We start from the raw sequence: 18,983 nt of genomic DNA on the forward strand, positions 1-18,983 counted from the left end.
TTTGTCAGTCAGCCACTCAGAATTACATAAGGGAGATCACCAATGCCATGTTCAAAAGGGCTGATGGTTTTATGCGGTTCACCACAGATCTTGAGGGACAGACAGCGAGAGGTGGATAATTTGGTTCCATCACTGGATTTCCACAAGTAGAAGGGACAATCGACTGTACAGAAGCTCGCTGGGAATAGGCAGCGGTATTCACAAACTGTAAGGGCTTTAATTCCATCAGTGTGCAGCTGGTTTGCGACCACTGTAAATCAATCCTGTAGGTGTGTGCTCACTTCCCAGTCAACTCTCATGTTTCTTACATCCTCACACATTCTCAGCTGTCACAACTGTTTGCTCCCCCAGGCAACTATGAGGATGATTCCTGGATGATGGGGGATATCCTTAGAAGATCGGGCGCATGACAACTGTGTCCCAGCAGAGGAGAGGGTATAATGCGTCCCACACCCAAACAAGGGCAACAATGGGCAGCACGGTAGCATAATGGTCAGCACAATGGCTTCACAACTCCAGGGTCCCAGGTTCGATTCCCAGCTTGTGTCACTGTCTGTGCGGAGTCTGCACGTTCTCCCCGTGTGTGCGTGGGTTTCCTCCGGGTGCTCCGGTTTCCTCCCACAGTCGAAAGGTGTGCAGGTTAGGTGGATTGGTCATGCTAAATTGCCCTTAGTGTCCAAAATTTCCCTTAGTGTTGGGTGGGGTTACTGGGTTATGGGGATAGCGTGGATGTGTGGGCTTGGGTAGGATGCTCTTTCCAAGAGCCAGTGCAGACTCGATGGGCCGAATGGTCTCCTTCTGCATTGTAAATTATATAATAGAACAGTGGCAGAATTCTAAGTGTTGACACCGGGGAAGATTTTGCAGACTTTCACGACAGCAAAACTGGCATCATACCTGGACCGATTCAATGATCATTAAGGAGCTAGCACCAGCGCCACATGGAATACAATCGATTGCAATCAGAAAGGCTGTGGGATTCGGCGGATTCATGATTGATACTCAGGAAGCTTACAACCTGCAGCCGCATATGTGGCTCCCCACATACACCATCCCAGCCAACAAGATTGCACTGGAGTGCGCCATCCCGTTGATGGGTCGGCTGCGGCCAGAGGGCACCTTAGGGGGGACACCTATACCACCTGTAGTCCTAAGTTCACAGTGGCCAGTCAGTGGTGTGTACAACTGTATGGCTGCCTTGCAGACCGTGGCAATGGCTCCGTGCCCATCCACCCTGACCCCACAGCCCACCTCCCGGCCACCCCCCGCTATACCCCCAGCACCCCTGACTCCCGGCCACCGCCCGCTGCACTGCAAGCCCTGGCAGTGCCCCGTGGCCAGTGGCATGATTGTCAGCAAACTATGACAATGTTGGGCACTTTCCATACCCCTTCTCTCCCCCTCAGCAACCATAGCGCCTGTGTCCCGATTTCTAAAAGAAGAAGTGAATCTCGCTGTCAGGAATTCGCCCGGGTGGGGGTGAAGAATCTCAGCCGCCCGGAGAATACAAGGTCAGGCCCGCAATGGATATGCCAAGGGAGTTTACTCTATGTGTGGAGTGGAATACATTGACGACACTGTCGAAGCATTGGAGAATTGTGATTTGGTTTGAAACCGGTGCTCACCACAACTTCGGCGTCAAAACCGATTCTCCGCCCAATCGCATTTGCCGATTCTGGTGTCAGCCAATGTTGAACCCCTCGCCAGACCTTTGGGCTGCTGAAGATGAGGTTCCAGTGCTTGGGCTGCCCAGGTGGAGCTCTACATTGCGTAGCACAGAGCATCATAGAGAGTCATAGAGTTTTTAGAGCACGGAAGAAGACCCTTCGGCCTATTGTATCTATGCCGACCATTAAACACCTATTTATTCTCATCCAATTTTTCAGCACTTGGTCCGCAGCCTTGTATATTATGGCATTTCAAGTGCTCATCTAAATACTTCTTAAATGCTGGTTTAGCTCACTCGGCTAAATCGCTGGCTTTTAAAGCAGACCAAGCAGGCCAGCAGCACGGTTCGATTCCCGTACCAGCCTCCCTGGACAGGTGCCGGAATGTGGCGACTAGGGGCTTTTCACAGTAACTTCATTGAAGCCTACTCGTGACAATAAGCGATTTTCATTTTTCATTTTTTTCATAAATGCTGTGAGGGTTTCCACCTCTACCACCCTTTTGGGCAGTGAGTTCCAGATTCCCACCACCCTCTGGATGAAAATGATGTTCCTGAAAACCTCCTGCCCCTTAACGTAAATCTATTCCCCCTGGTATTGACCTCTCCGCTAAAATAGAAAGTTTCTCTCTATCCACCCTATCAATGCCCCTCATAATTATATACACCTCAATCAGGTCCCCCCTCAGCCTTCTCTGCTTGAAGGAAAACAATGACAGCCCAACCAGCCTCTCTTCATAGTTGAAACACTTCATGCAGGGCACCATCCTGGTGAATCGCCTCTGCACCCTTTCTCACGCAATCACTTCCTTCCTACGGTGTGGTGATAAGATCTGCACCCAGTACTCTAACTGTAGCCGAATGAGCGTTTTAGACAGCCCCATCAACATCTCACAGCTCTTGTATTCTATGCCTCAGTTAATAAAAGCAAGGATCCCACAGGCCTTCTTAACCACCTTATATAGTGTCCTGCTGTCTTCGGGGATCTATGGACATGCACCCCAAGTTCCATCTGATGCTCTGTACTTTCTAGGGTCTTGCCATTCATTGGTCTCATTGATCATTGTGATCTGCTGCATCCTCCGTAACCTAGCAAAGCAAAGAGGTGAGGAATTGCCAGCTGGGGCAATGGAGGAGCTGGATCCATCCTCAGATGCTCCCCGTTTTAACCAGACCGAGGCCCCTGTAAGATTTCTTGATTTCAGCCTCGAGAAATAACACCATGGAAGTGTCACCATATCTGGCACACTCTCTCCAGACCAACCTGCATGCCCATTGCCTCTATCGAGCTGGAAGGGAATAGGCAAGCCCATATGCACGGCCCCATCAAAGCCTCGCACACTTCTGACTAGGAAGAAGATCACACTTGACTCAGTGTCACATGCTCCAATCCTGGCACGGCCTGGCTAAGAACACTGTGCATACACCTGCAAATATGGAAGGTCTCAGCTGCAGACACTGCTGAGACAACAGCTTCTGAGGGGTGAGAAGATGATGAGCAACAAATACTGGCTTACTAACGAGGTTGCAATCCTCTGACCTAATGAAAGTGGACAAATATAGAAACCAGCAAATGTCAAGAAGCTCAGATTTACCAACTGCTCCAAGGCTCCACAATAAAAAATGTGTCTATGAACCTCTACATCAGCCATCACTGACTTTCAATGCAGCACCTAGCCTTTAAAACCCCAATCCAGTTTCAAAGTCCCACACCTGAATAAATGCTCAAAACTATATGGGTAGTAACTTCTTCGGACTGGCAATCAGCAGCAGATTGCACCTCCGTTGTAGCTTACCTGCGCTTAAATTCTAAAGCGCCTGTCTCGCCCAACCTTCCTGACTCAGGCTGTGAGAGACTCAGGCAGCAAAGTGCATTATTGACTCCTCCAGCGTGTGTAAAAGGATCAGAGTGAAGGAGAACATACCCCCCTTTTTAAGGCACGAGCTGCCATAAAGCTGGTGGGTTTAAAGATCCCATTGAAAATTACAGTCCAGGGAGAAGCTCAGTTTCTACGGTAAGTGAACGGGATGTGGGGGTTCAGACCTTGGTGGGGGAGTGAAAGTTTGTCAGTGGTGGTGGGGGTCTGACATCATTGGGGATTTGTGTGGGGGGTGGTGGTTGAGCATTGGGGAGTGGGGGTTTTAGATATCGAGGCTAGGAAGTTGGAGATCGGAGGGGCTGGAGGTTTGGACATTGGTTTTGGCGGTTTGGGGAATGGGGAATAGTGTGGGCATTGGGGTGCTTATTTGAGGGTTATGTGGGGGGATGTCCCTTGCAGAGTTCGGTGTGGGGCCGGAATTCTCCGCTCCCGGGAAAAATCGGGAAGGCCGTTGTGAACTTGGCCTAGTTTCACGACGGCGCCGGAGGCCGCTCCTCTCACCTTATTCAGCCCCACCCGGGGGGGCTAGGAGCGGCACTCCGCGTCAAGGCAGCGCGCTGAGAACGACGTGACGGCGGCGCCTATGTGACGTCAGCCGCGCATGCGCAGGTTGGCCGGCTCCAACCCGCGCATGCGCGGCTGACGTCACGACGGCTGACAGCTCAAACCCGCGCATGCGCAGTGGCTGTCTTCCCCTCCGCTGCCCCGCAAGACGTGGCGGCTTGATCTTGCGGGGCGGCGGAGGGGAAAGAGTGCGTTGCTTTGAGACGCCGGCCCGACGATCGGTGGGCACCGATTGCGGGACAGTCCCCTCCCGAGCACAGCCGTGGTGCTCACTCCCCTCTCTGCCCCCCACAAGCTTCAAACAGGCCTTTGGAGCCCATGTTCACGACGGCAGCGACCAGGTGTGGTTGCTGCTGTCATGAACCGGTCGCGATCGGCAGGCCGCTCGGCCCATCCGGGCCGGAGAATCGGCGGTCGCCGTGGGACGCCAGGGGGGCGTGAAATGAGTCGCCCGGCCCTCCCGCGTTTCTCCCACCCAGCGTGGGGAGCGGAGAATCGTGCCCCCGGGTCTTTAAAATAGTTACTCTGAAGTTAGAAGTGTTTTTTTCCCTTCTAACTCTTTCAGAGTTACTGTGAGTGTAACACCGGCAGATCCATCCCAAGTTGGCAATTTTAATTCGGTATGTTGGAGGCACGTCCGAGGGATTGTCCAAAGGAAGTTAGCCCTTCTTGACAATTGCCGCGTAAAACCTTAGCTGGGAACTTCCAAGAGGGATTCCCCAATGCATCATTGAAGTACTCCCCAAATCCGACACTGGGATGCCAGCCGGCTGTAGGCCTATATTTACACATAAATTTACAATTTTTTCAATGATTGGACACCTATTCCACCTTTCTGCCATGAGAAGGTTCATCACTTAACTTTTGCACCACCATGTCTTGGTTGGACCCTGACATCTTAAAACAAATTTAACAGACATGGCGCAAATTTTAGTGCAGCTTTTCAGTTTCTGTCTTGTGAATTGGGTCCGACAGGTTATTGAGAAAATTGGTTCAGACAAGTCACGTCAAACCTGTCACTCCATGCAGGGTGCAGTTGGATACTGCTCACCCTTTGTCTTTGCTTGGCCTGTTGGAGCCATGGTCAGCTTCTTTTCTTCACTTGGCTCTGGAATGGTTGTTCCAATTGGTTGAGCAGATCATGCTGACAGCTCCCCTCTCCTTACAATTGCTGCCGCTTCCATGGGGCTGATACCTGACATCTCATCTGTGTGACACACCATTTTAGCATGCATGCAAACAATAAGCTGTAAACAACGTAGTAAAGCACGCACACTGATAAATATACTCTCACCGGGGGTAATTTTACACCTGCACTAGCCATCCGCAGGATCAGCGGCTCGGGTGGAAAATCCCACGAGAATCGGGAAATGCGATACTCACCGGAGCAATCGTGTTTCCTGATTTTGCCTGCCGGCAACGTCACGAGAACCTCATTTTAATACATTTGCATCGATTTAAATGTTATTAGCGGTGTCCCCCCAGGATCCCCGCTCACTAAATATTCATTAGGAACAGGTTTGGTCAAATGTGAGGAAGTCGAGAGAATCACTCCGGGGCACAGAGGTAAATATAACCCCCAGGGCTTAAGGGACATGCCTGGGACGTGCCCTGGCACAGGTTGGCACTGCCAGATTGACACAGTGCCAGGTTGACACAGTGCCAGCTTGGCAGTGCCAACCTGATGGTGCCAACCTGTTCCAGGGTGCAGTGCCATGGTTGGGCCCTAGTGGAGCTCCATTGGGCTGGAGGTGCATTGATGTGTAGTATGTGGGGAGTGCCGGTTATACTTCCGCACTCTGGGTGTGGATGTTCAATGCCGGCGGTGGATGTTGGTGTGGGAGAGAGGAGGGAGCAGAAAGCCGTCGAGGATTGTCGGGGGGAAGCTCCCAATACCTCTATGATTGGGGCTGGGGCCGGTCTGGCAGCAGCACTGATTGGGACACCCTTTAATGATGGCTCCCCAATCTCTTTGAAGCCATTTGCCGGCTCTATGAGGCCTCACCCCACCAAAGTGACGGCATAAACTATGCCCACTCTTTCTGTTTGTCTAAGAGGCTCATGGTCCAATGAAAAGACTGGTCATGTAACTGGAAAGTTACAGGCCAGTTTTCTGTCTGAACCTGGCACTTTGCCAAATTCTGGTAAGAACCTACACATATACTCTGCTTCCCATGTTATCCTACCAGCAAACGTGGAAATAGGTTAAAGTATTTGTGCAGTGCCCAATTAGCATTTGGACTGAGATCATAGGCAACAACAATATCTATTACTTAAATATTATTTATCAGAAATGCAGTTAGCCACATTGAGCAACGTTTATCCAGGATACCAAACATTTAATTTAACTTCCATGTCACAGGTGGCTGGTTCAAATGGTGGTGGAGTGATCTATACAGTCTTTACCGGTGAAGTTGCAGGTCTTTGCTTATTTTTGGTATTTTCTAATACAGACACGCTTTCTTTCCCTCTCTAGCTCCACCGATAGATCCATCCCGGGTGCAACACATCCTTCCATCCTGTATGTACTCACCAACTTACATAGTGAAGGACTTTCCCATCGCTCGCTACCAAGGACTGCAGTTCGTAAGTTTCTGGTTAATTTTCTCTTTCTTTGTCCCAGCTCAAGCAAAGCTTAAACCAGTGCTTCAAAGATTGAACTTACTGATTGCAATCTAATCCTGTTTCCAAGTTTGAGGGGAATGTCGGTTCATAATTTATCCTGCCCCGCACCCCTCGATATATTTCTGTATGCGCACAGCTATTGACAATTATGTCAGTTTTTTATCCACACAATTTGTTGCATGACTGCATTCCTATTGATATTATACAGGTCTTGCTGTGACAGACAGGTTGTCAAGCAAGATTAAATAAAGCTGCTGAGCTTCTTTTGCAAGGCTGGAATGAGGTTGGTTTAGGATTTGCTCAGTTCCTGTGGTTTAAAAAAAAATGTATTTTATTTAAATGTGTATCAAAAAAGGTTACAGCCCATAAATACCCCGGGAGACAAACATCCCAACAATCAACAATACAGTTTGGACAACTTTTTGAGCCCCCCCCCCCCCCCCCCCCCCACCCACCCACGAACAACTCCGGTCAAGAGCATCCCCCCCACCTTTTCGCAAACCTCACTGCTGAGCCCTGTAGCTCATACTTTATCTTTTTCAACCACAGGAAATCGGACAGGTCACCCAACCAGGCCGCTACCCCCCGTGGTGATGCCGACCGCCAGTCCAGTAAGATTCGCCGCCGGGTAATCAGAGAGGCGAAGGCCACAACATCAGCCTTCCTCACCTCCATGAGCTCCGGCTTCTCTGAAACCCCAAATATCGCCGCCAAACTCCCTCCTCCACTATCCTGGCGAAGACGCGAACACTCCCACCCTGAATCTTCCCAATTTTTCACAACCCCAGAACATGTGCATGTGATTTGCTAGCCCCCGCCCACACCTCTCATACTCATTTGCCATCCCCTGGAAGAACCCACTCATTCTTGCCCGAGTCATATGTACCCTTGTACATATGTACAACCTTAAGCTGTATCAGGCTTATCCTTGCGGATGAAAAGGTCCCGTTTACCCTACTCACTCCATACTCCCTGGTTGATGTCCCCTCTCAACTCCCCTTCCCATTTTTCCTGAATCTCCACCATCTGTTCACCACCTGTATATATCTCCAATTCGTCCCTCCCCTTCCACATCTGGAAGCAGCAGTCGCTCCAGCAGGGTGTGTCTTGGCAGCCTAGGGAACTCCTTCCAGACCTGTTGCACAAAGTCCTTCACCTGCAGATACCTGATCCTCACTCTCTCTCGGCAGCTCTACCCTCTCCCTTAGCTCCTCTACACTGGCAAACCCTTCCTCCAAATACAAATCCCTCACCTTGACCAGCCCCACTTCTCTCCATCTCCTGTATACACTAACCATCCCTGGCTCAAACCCAAGATTCTCACACAGCGGCATTAACACCAACATCCCCCCCATCCTAAAATGCCTCCTCAACTAGTTCCAAATATTCACTGTTGACTGCACCATCAGGCTCCCTGAATACCTACTCGACGTCATTGATAACATTGCTGTTCCCATGGCCCTTAAGCTGGACCCTTTGAAGGATTCCTCCTTCATCCTAACCCATTCTACCCCCTCTCCTTCCCACCATCGCCACACCTTTCCCACATTCGCCGCCCAATAACAATGAAGCAGATTCAACAACGCCAACTCCCCCTGCTGCTTGTGCCTCTGTAGTAGGGTCCTCCTAACCCTTTGCAGCTTCCCCGCCCATACAAAGTCCAAAATAATCATGTCCAGTTTCCGGAAAAAGCCTTTACCGCTCAAAGAAGTCACTTCCATAATCCTCCAAAACAAGGACTAATAATATCTTTGTTTTGCAAATGTTTGTCTAAAGAGCAGCACGGTAGCATTGTGGATAGCACAATTGCTTCACAGCTCCAGGGTCCCAGGTTCGATTCCGGCTTGGGTCACTGTCTGTGCGGAGTCTGCACATCCTCCCCGTGTGTGCGTAGGTTTCCTCCGGGTTCTCCGGTTTCCTCACACAGTCCAAAGATGTGCAGGTTAGGTGGATTGGCCATGATAAATTGCCCTTAGGGTTGGGTGGGGTTACTGGGTTATGGGGATAGGGTGGAGGTGCTGACCTTGGGTAGGGTGCTCTTTCCAAGAGCCGGTGCTGACTCGATGGGCCAAATGGCCTCCTTCTGCACTGTAAATTCTATGATAATCTATGATAATTGGACCATATCTAATTAACCTGAGAAGATCTTGACTTTTAAGCAATTAATCATGGCAAACCTTTCTTTGAGGAATTTTTGGTGTTCTGCAGTTTTTAGTGTGGTGAATGTCTCTCTGCTGAGGGATACGCTTTCTGTGACAATTTCATAATTTAGACACAGACCCTTTGTGGGCTCTCATGCAAATACAATTTTTTAAAATTAAGTTGCATCCCAGCCATATTAGGGATCATTCTGCAGAAATAAGAGTTTCTGCTTTGCCCGCAATCAGAACACCATCCTTGATATTTCTTCCTTACATTAAAATAACCCTGGATGCATTTATGAGGAATAGACTGGTGCAATTTAATGAATGCAGTTGAAAATAGTGGCGGCACGGTGGCACAGTGCTTAGTATGGCTCTCTCACAGCGTCAGCACCTGCCAAAACACAAGAAGCTATACCCCCAGGATGTCCAATGCACCCCAAAAACCTTCACCCAGCAGAGCCCATACCCTTTCAATCCCATCCAGCACCATCCCCACTCACACTGAAAAAGGCATGGTAATTATTCCAGCCCTGGCCAAGGTGGGCTACATCCAAGGAGATGAAGAATCATCAAGACACCCAGAAATTGAGAGACAAGGCCGATTAAAAATAAGCATTTATAATTGGTGTTCAATCCTCTATCTATGAGTGACCTGATTTAAAAGTACTGAAAATTACTTAAAACATCAATGCAGAACTAATTGGTGGTTCTGTGGTGCACACCAATCAGTTCTTAGCAAATTAATTTTTCAGTATGTAAAGGCTTTCAAAACGTGCCTGCCGATGAGTACCTACGCACCTAAGAAAATGTAGCTCAGTTTGAAGGCCTTCCCCAAATACACACAATCAATGGACACTGGCCATCCTAATTTTTGTGACTTAGGAGTGTGGCCAGTCTTATGGACAGGGTAGAATTTGGGCATAGTAATTTTTGAATCAGCATTAAAAATCATAGAAAGTTGATTCTTGCTTGATGTAAATTGGGATTCTGCAATTTTTCACACTGGTTCACAAGGATTGGGCTGTTGGGAACTAGCAGGAACTCTGTCTCACATTTTCACATATATTTGATATGTTAGCCACAAAATCCTTTCTGATGGAGCAATTAATGAAAGCAACACTCTTCTTCCTTATTTCAGGATGTTTCCTGACAACAAATTAACCCCTTGATTGGGTGCAGTTCCGTGGCTTCTGATTGACCAAGTGGCCTTGCTCATATGTTCTTTATTTTTGGTGGTATTGGGTCTCACTGTCAATGGTGTAGAAATTGAGTGCCGTTATTGTCATGGGCAATAATTAGGCCAAAGCCCTCTTCTACTTCCTAAAGAATACAGCTTATATCTCATATGCCAGTGGGGCGAATTGTGCGCAATTTGCTGGAAAGGCATGCACACATCCAGCCCATCATATTGAGGCCTTTATAGTCTGTGTAGCAATTTCTAGGCCAATACCTTATTCTGTCCTCTTCCAATATCCACCCCACTGCACCTTGTACAGGAAACTGAGAGTAGCATACAGGAGTGGGAATCTTGGACTGAATACTTCTTTCCAACCCAGGGTCATTGAAACTTGTGGTAATGTACCCTAATCTAGCTGACAATCCAGCTAAGCATCTGAATGAGGCCTTTCTGCTCTGTACAGCTGAGCTATTTGCTAGATAAACTTTCTGAGCCATCGGTGAGCCATGGTGTAAGAAATATTGGAAGATTTGGGGCGGCACAGTGGTTAGCACTGCTGCCTCACAGCTCCAGGAACTCACGTTCAATTCCAGCCTCCGGTGACTGTGGAGTTTGCATCTTTCCTCCCATGTCTGCATGGGTTTCCTACGGCTTCTCTGGTTTCCTCCCACAGTCCAAAGAGTGCAGGTTAGGTGGATTGGACATGATAAATTGCCCAAAAGATTAGGTTGGGTTACTAGGTTACGGGGATTCGGTGGAGGCGTGGGCTTAAGTAAGGCTTAAGTAGAGTGCTCTTTCCAAGGGCCAGTGCAGACTCGATGGACCGATTGATTTCCTGCAATGTAGAGATTCTCTATTTTGTAAGATCTCTCCTGGGCTCTTACTGCAGAGGCAAGTCCTGTTCATTCAATAGCAACGTTCAATGTGATACCATGGCATTCTCAGAGTGCAGCTTAGCATTATGCTGCTTACGCGTTCTCAGAATGCAGCTTAGCATTATGCTGCTTACAGAGGAAAGGTGTCCAGTAAGAACACCAGTAGATTTTTTCATGTAAGTTGCTAGCCCTGTGAAATTTGAAATCACATCCGTCAAACACATGCTTTTCAATTGTAACTCACTTCGGAAGGCCTTTGGTAAGGTTTTACATAATAGACTTTGTAAACCTGTGGGGCAATAGCTGCATGGCTACAAAACTGGCTGAGGACAGAAAGCAGAGAGTAGTGATGAATGTTTATTTTTCATACTGGAGGGAATCGTACAAAGGTGTCCCCCAGGTGTTGGTGTTGGGCCTATTGTTATTTTTGATATATATTAATAACCTGCAATTAGGTGTAGAGGGCACAACTTCAAAATTTGCAGATTACACAAATCGCTACAATGTAGTAAACATTGAGGGGGAAGGTAACAAACTTCAGGAGTACGGAGAATAATGTAATCAAGAGACACATCATAGAACTTACAGTGCAGAAGGAGGCCATTCGGCCCATCGAGTCTGCACCGGCTTTTGGAAACAGCACCCTACCCAAGGTCAACACTCCACCCTATCCCCATAACTAAGTAACCCCACCCAACACTAAGGGAAATTTTGGACACTAAGTGCAATTTATCATGGCCAATCCACCTAAACTGCACATCTTTGGACTGTGGGAGGAAACCGGAGCACCCGGAGGAAACCCACGCACACACGGGGAGGATGTGCAGACTCCGCACAGACAGTGACCCAAGCCGGAATCGAAGCGGGGACCCTGGAGCTGTGAAGCGATTGTGCTATCCACAATGCTACCGTGCTGCCCATAGAAGATTAAATTTAATGCAGAGAATTGTGAAGACTAAGGAGAGTTAAAGGCAATTTAAACTTAGTAGTACCATTTTAAAGGTGGTGCAGGAACAGGGTGTATGTTGTGATTTGTGGTGATTGTCCCTTTAAGGGAAAGACAGCAGAGTAAGGGGCACCTGACTTGGGGACAATTTAAGATGCAGAGTGGGTAATCACCCCAGGGGGTGGAGATCTCTTTGAGGCAGAAGACATGTAAGGGCCGAGGGCAGCCAGGTGGCTGTACAGTTTTTCTTATTCATAAATATCTTTTACATGCGAACATACATCATTATAGTGTGTGTACACAAGTCTCTGAAAGTGACTGGACAGGTTGAGACATTTTGGGCACGTATAGCAGGGTCGTTCTTGGCACGACGACAGGACTCTTGTTTTTTTCTGGCCACGGTTGAGATCGCCCCGTCAAGGCCGCACTTACCTCACTTCATGCACTGACAAGCTCAGCTCGGCCTGCAGGGAGAGATCAGGGCGGCATTTTTAAATGCCACCCTAATCTCTCAACCCCCCCCCTCCAATCTCTCAAACCCTGGCAATGCCAAGTTGCCAGGCTGGCAGTGTCAAGGTGCCTAGGCGCTGGGAGGAGTGCCATCCTGCCCAGAGCCCGACCACCCGCTGAGCCTGTGATGACCTGGGAGACCTCCCCAGGTGCTCTTATGCCGAGTCCATGTTTGTGTGTACCAGTGCTAAACGGTGCTATGGAGAGGTTACCCACGCACATTTGTTCATTCCGAATACCTCACTTAAATATGTTAAATGAGTCACATTGTAGTTCTGAAGTCAGTTTCTCTAATATTGGGATGATTTCTTATGTTTCTAGCTTGGTCAGTGGCTGGCCCTCGGTGATATCAGCAGCTCTGATTGCAGTTTCTATTTTTTGAGTGTGGCATCTCCGAGCTCCTGCTCTTCTCACTGTCCAGCATGGTCTGGGCATGCCCCGTGACCATCTCTTTATTCCATCCAAACCACCAGATTAGCGCTTCTTTTTTTTTTATAAATGTTTTTATTCAGTTTTCATATTTTATATTGAACAAATTACAAATTGTTAGGAGAGAAAAAAAAAACAAACACGCAAAAATTAACATACATATTTACAGGTAAGCATCTTCGTAGTAGTAACTGCGCCCCCCCCCCCCCCCCCCCAACATGTTTATTTAGTTTGGTTTTGGGCCTTAGCTAGCCATCGAACCCCCGTAACGAACCTGTAGCCCCCCCCCCCCCTCCCGCTACCTTCCCCCGACTATTCTTCCTCTTGTACATTGGCCACAAATAGGTCCCGGAACAGTTGCATGAATGGCTCCCACGTTCTGTGGAAGCCGTCGTCCGACCCTCGGATGGCAAATTTGATTTTCTCCATTTGGAGAGATTCCGAGAGGTCGGACAGCCAGTCCGCAGCTCTGGGCGGTGCTGCTGACCGCCAGCCAAACAGGATTCTACGGCGGGCGATCAGGGAGGCAAAGGCAAGGGCGTCCGCCCTCCTCCCCAGGAACAGATCTGGCTGTTCTGAAACCCCGAAGACCGCCACTATCGGGCATGGCTCCACCCTCACTCCCACCACTTTGGACATAACCTCGAAGAAGGCTGTCCAGTACTCCACGAGTCTGGGGCAAGACCAGAACATGTGGGCGTGGTTGGCCGGGCCTCTTTGGCACCGTTCACATCTGTCTTCCACCTCCGGGAAGAACCTACTCATACGGGTTCTTGTTAAGTGGGCTCTATGTACCACTTTTAGTTGCGTCAGGCTGAGCCTTGCGCACGTGGAGGTGGAGTTGACCCTATGCAGTGCTTCGCTCCAGAGTCCCCACCCTATCTCCATCCCCAGGTCGTCCTCCCATTTCCTCCTTGTTGTGTCCAGTACGGTGTCGTCCCTATCTACCAGTCGGTCATACATGTCACTACAGTTCCCTTTCTCTAGGATACTTGCGTCCAGTAGGTCTTCCAGTAGTGTCTGTCGTGGCGGTTGTGGGTACGTCCTTGTCTCCTTTCGTAGGAAGTTTTTGAGCTGCAGGTACCATAGCTCGTTCCCCCCAGCTAGCTGAAATTTCTCTGTCAGTTCATCCAGTGTTGCGATCCTGTCGTCCGTGTATAGGTCCCTGACTGTCAGTGTCCCCCCGTCCTGCCTCCACCTTTTGAAGGTGGCGTCAGTCAGTGCTGGTGTGAACCTATGGTTGTTGCAGATGGGAGCCCTGTTCGACATTTTGGTCAGGCCAAGTTGCTGCCGCAGTTGGTTCCAGGATTGGAGGGTGGCTGTCACCACTGGGCTGCTGGAGTGTTTTTTGGGTGGGGATGGGAGTGCTGCCGTGGCGAGGGCCCGGAGGGAGGTTCCCATGCAGGAGGCCTCCTCCGCACGCACCCACTCAGCTTCTGGCTCCTGGATCCATCCCCTTACTCGCTCGGCTGTTGCTGCCCAGTGGTAGAATTGTAGATTCGGGAGGGCTAACCCTCCCCTGGTTTTTGTTTTTTGTAAGACCTTCTTTGGGATCCTAGCATTTTTACCCCCCCCATACGAACGCCATGATGAGTTTGTCCAGTGCTTTGAAAAAGGCCTTGGGGATGTAGATCGGAATGGATCTAAACAGAAAGAGGAACCTGTGCAGTACGTTCATTTTGATCGTCTGAACTCTCCCCGCGAGGGAGAGCGGGAGTGTGTTCCATCTTTGCAGGTCCTTTTTAACTTCCTCCGTCAGGCTGGTGAGGTTCCATTTGTGGATCCCTTTCCAGTCATGGGCTATTTGGATCCCCAGGTAGCGGAATTTATGTCGGGCTTGTTTGAACGGCAGCCCCTTTAGTGCTGCCCCCCCCCCCCCCCCCCCCCCCCCCCCCCTGCGGGTGTACTGGGAAGATCTCACTTTTGCTCATGTTGAGTTTGTAGCCCGAGAAGGCTCCAAACTCTTTCAGGAGCGCGATGATTCCGTCCATGCTGCTTTGTGGGTCCGAGATATAGAGGAGCAGATCATCCGCATAGAGTGAGACTCTGTGCTCTCTACCTCCCCTTCGGATCCCCCTCCAATTTTTTGCTGCCCTGAGCGCGATTGCAGATTAGCGCTTCTTGAGCCTTTTCATTCAGCTTGTCTTTGCTCCTGTGAAAACGGTCTACAAGTAATTCATACTGCCTCACCTTCCACGTCATTGCTTTCTGCATCATCTTCAAAATCTTCAAACATATATTTATAGTAGTTATCATTGGATTCAGCATCGTCTGCAATGATTTCTCCTGTAAAATACAACATTGCACATGGAATTATGTGTTCACGCAGGAGGCCGCCAAGTTCAAAGTCAGCCTTGAGTTTGGCTGCCGAACTTTGGCCTAACATTCCACACTTGGATCTTTAGGAGGACTGAAGAAATTAAAGAACGATTCTTTTGGTACAGTATTTGCGATTGTTCTGCAAGGGCTTCGACCTTTGTGCTTCGGTTTGGTTTGAGTTGCTTTCATCGTTACATTTTTTCCTTCCCTCCAGTCGATCTTGCAGCCTGTGCACGCTCTGATTTCTGGTTCATCGAAGAATGATTTAAGTGACCACAAATCCTCGTGATATACTTTCGTGATCACCTTGTTTGTGAAATACTCATTGGGCTTGATGTACCATCGATTGTACGCGAGGCGAGTGATTTACCAAAGTCTGGCTTTAATTGACTAGAACACAGCTCTGCGATTGTCTACAGTGGAAAGGGACGATCGTCAGGCGTCTGAGCATTTATACCTCGTTAATAGAGGCGTGGTTAACTCAGCCTCTCGGCCAATCGGTCGAGAGGCACATGACCGACCAGGGCCAATGGTAAGCCGACGTTCTGGCCCAATGGCAGACGAGCATGCAGATCATATCACCACAGGGCTCGAACTCAAATTCCAGAGTGAAGCTCCTCGGCTTCTCATGCTCTGTCCATTTAACATTTACATCTTGCAGATGCTTTAATACGGCTTGTCATGCTCCTGTACCATGCCACTGAGCACATGCACATTCCTGAATACTGTTAACCAGACTTGCGGAATACTCGCCAACTGTTCCGTCTCTCCGTTTGATTCGTTGTCCTCCAATTGAATTTCTTCTGAATCCTCATCAACCGAGCAGACTCCACTATTTTGTAGAGATCTGTAGTATTTAGCTGGCCTGCCGTCTTCTGGGACATACAGCCGCTCAACTAAATTCAGGGGTTCACATGAATCTGCTCCTATGATGGAGTCAATGTCCATGTCAACAATATGAAACAGTAACTTGTACCTCATGTCTGCCATGGAGAGCATCAGTTCGCAGGCACCGAAGGTCTCCATTGTTCTTGTTCCGAAGTACACCGGCAGCCCTGGCCAATTAGTGACTTTCAACTCATGTTCAGCTTTTGCAGAGCAGACCCACTTAGGAGGTTGGATGTCATTATTGTGTCGAAGTTGCATCGAAGTAATGTGCTATTCATGAATATCATCGATTTCCATCTAGTTTTAATGGTTTCCAGAAAGTTCTTACTAATTTCAGCCTTACTTAAAATTTTGTTTTCATCTTTTTTGTTCGGACTCTTCTGGTTCTTGGCTTTGATGAGATCGATGAATAACTGTTTTTTGGTATTTATCCCATCAATTACATTTACTGATCTTATATGGTCCATTGTAGGACACCCAAAACATTGTTTTGCACAGTGCCCAATACGGCCACACCTGGAACAGGCTTTTCCAAAGGCCGGATAATGCCATGGGCCATGCTGAGTACCACACTTTTGGCACAAGGTGGTGGCGGCGGCTCCTGTCGACCGCATAAAATGACTGCTCACACTGAGACCACGTTGCTTCAAGTTGGCACTAATGACGCTGGTATCTTCCTCTGAGTTGGCGCCAAATTGTTTGGAGCAGAGTGTGCTGAATTGCTGTGCAGCTACCTCGCTTGCTTGGCAACTCTTTACTGCTTGTTCCAGTACCAAATCGACCTCGCGCAACAACCTCTCCTGGAGCTTATCATTAGCTACACCAAAGACAATTTGGACATGGATAAGCAAAGATTTCAGGCTACGGAAGTTGCATGACTGAGCCTTCAGCCTCAGGTCAATGACAAAACGATTCACCAGGTTTTTAGGTACGCACATGGAACATGTATCGCTCAAATATATCATTCCTTTTGTGGGAGCAATGCCAATTAAAGTGCCGAACGACTTCATCATATTTCTTATGATCTCCCTCATTGTCGAATGCCAATGAGTTATATAATTCAATTGCTTGTGGACCTGCCACTGTTAGCAGCAACACGATACACCTTTCATCAGGCTGGGCCTGCAGCCGAGGGCTGAAACATAGAGGTTAAACTGTTGCTTGAAGAGCTGCCAGTTTTCCTCGACATTACCAGAAATCTGAATCTGAAGCTGGTGGAGGGCCTTCAGTCCTTCCATCGCGCGCTTCAGCGCCTTCCAGTGCGTTCAGTCGCCACAGGCTGCCATTCACCAGATCAGTCTGTCTGCTGAATTTTAACTTTGTCACTGCTGTCGTTACCTTCAAATCTTCAACACTCTGGTACCATGTTGTGTTTGGCGTTCAATGTCTCGCAAGCAATCTACCAAACGACTTGATTTGTCCAAAGCCGGACCTTTATTGAATCACATGTGGTAAGATAAGGATCAATCCTTAACATGGAGCTTCTTTGTCCTCCTCTGGAACAACCCAAGTACGACTGTCCGCTTGTCTTTTAACCATCTGGCTATGGCTGATGTGCCCCCACTTATATTGGAGTGCCTTGTCACGTGACCACTGTCTTGAGACCGCTTGGTGGGTCTGTACTGCCACCTGCTGGTTGGAGGTTGCACCACCAGTCATCTATGATATTACTTAAAGGCGTATCACCACACACCCTACCGAGAAGGAACAGAGGATGGAGTGTGAGCAACAAGACAGATGGGATGGAGGTGTTCTGAAAGTATTGTTGACAAAGTAAGTGTTGATATGTGTTTCCCGTGACTGAGCATGTGAGATGTGTGACGAGAATAGTCATTTGAGTACATAGAACATAGAACATAGAACAGTACAGCACAGAACAGGCCCTTCGGCCCTCGATGTTATGCCGAGCAATGATCACCCTACTCAAACTCACGTATCCACCCTATACCCGTAACCCAACAACTCCCCCTTAACCTTACTTTTTAGGACACTACGGGCAATTTAGCATGGCCAATCCACCTAACCCGCACATCTTTGGACTGTGGGAGGAAACCGGAGCACCCGGAGGAAACCCACGCACACATGGGGAGGACGTGCAGACTCCACACAGACAGTGACCCAGCCGGGAATCGAAACTGGGACCCTGGAGCTGTGAAGCATTTATGCTAACCACCATGCTACCGTGAGGCCCCTACATGTTTGTCATGCTGAGAGTTTGATAGTGGGAAGAGCTGAGAGAGGACTTACACTGGCAGAATGGATAAGATCATTCATCTGTTTCCTTCACTAGATGGCACTTCGCATGCACTGACCTTCTTGGAAACAACCTTGCAGTTCGGAGAAGTTAGGTTGTTGTGCTTCTTTGTATTCTCTCTGGGGTAGAGCACATGCCGGTAGGCCCGAGATCCTATAACGAGGGCATCGAGGGCTCTGGTGGTGAAATCTAGTGCTGCTTTCTTCTTGAGGCTACTCGCTTTTTGCTTCTGGGCATCTGGCATGGTCTGGTGCAGACCATGAGGCCGGAGAGGGTGACATGAGTGTGCTGTACTGGTATATGGCTCCGGGACTTTCGAACCTGCCAGCTGACAGCGGGTGGACAAATCTGCTCCTCAGGTTATTCAGGGGAGAATGTGCCTGTGCACAACTAATTAAGTTCCAAGCACAGAATTTGCAATGGGATTCTGCCATTTTGACCAGCGAGAAAGGCGCTGCTGGAACCGCCCACCACCTCACTTAATCACGGCAGTGGAGAATTCGGCCCATAATGTTCAACCATGCAAGACTCAGAACCTCTTCATAAAACCTACTGAACGTAAAACAACAATAATTTTATGATCTAACATGTACTGCCTGAAAGAAAGCGAATTAAAAAATAACTTTCAAAATGGAATTGAATAGGGGCAGCACGGTGGCACAGTGGTTAGTGCTGCTGCCTCACCGGCGTCGAGGTCCCAGGTTTG

The 18,983-nt window shown here is 48.8% G+C and overlaps 1 protein-coding gene across 2 annotated transcripts in view; it reads left to right on the top strand.

Moving 5' to 3' along the window:
* LOC119971632 (N-acetyl-beta-glucosaminyl-glycoprotein 4-beta-N-acetylgalactosaminyltransferase 1-like) overlaps positions 1-18,983 on the top strand; it is a 1,002,314-nt gene that overhangs the window by 851,924 nt on the left and 131,407 nt on the right. For both annotated transcript variants that reach the window (XM_038807455.1, XM_038807457.1), the window contains one exon: positions 6,587-6,696. In XM_038807455.1, the coding sequence (XP_038663383.1) occupies positions 6,587-6,696 (110 nt within the window). The remainder of the gene's footprint in view (positions 1-6,586; positions 6,697-18,983) is intronic.

The sequence above is a fragment of the Scyliorhinus canicula genome, chromosome 9 (assembly GCF_902713615.1).
Source record: "Scyliorhinus canicula chromosome 9, sScyCan1.1, whole genome shotgun sequence".
In the NCBI taxonomy this organism is placed as follows: domain Eukaryota; kingdom Metazoa; phylum Chordata; class Chondrichthyes; order Carcharhiniformes; family Scyliorhinidae; genus Scyliorhinus; species Scyliorhinus canicula.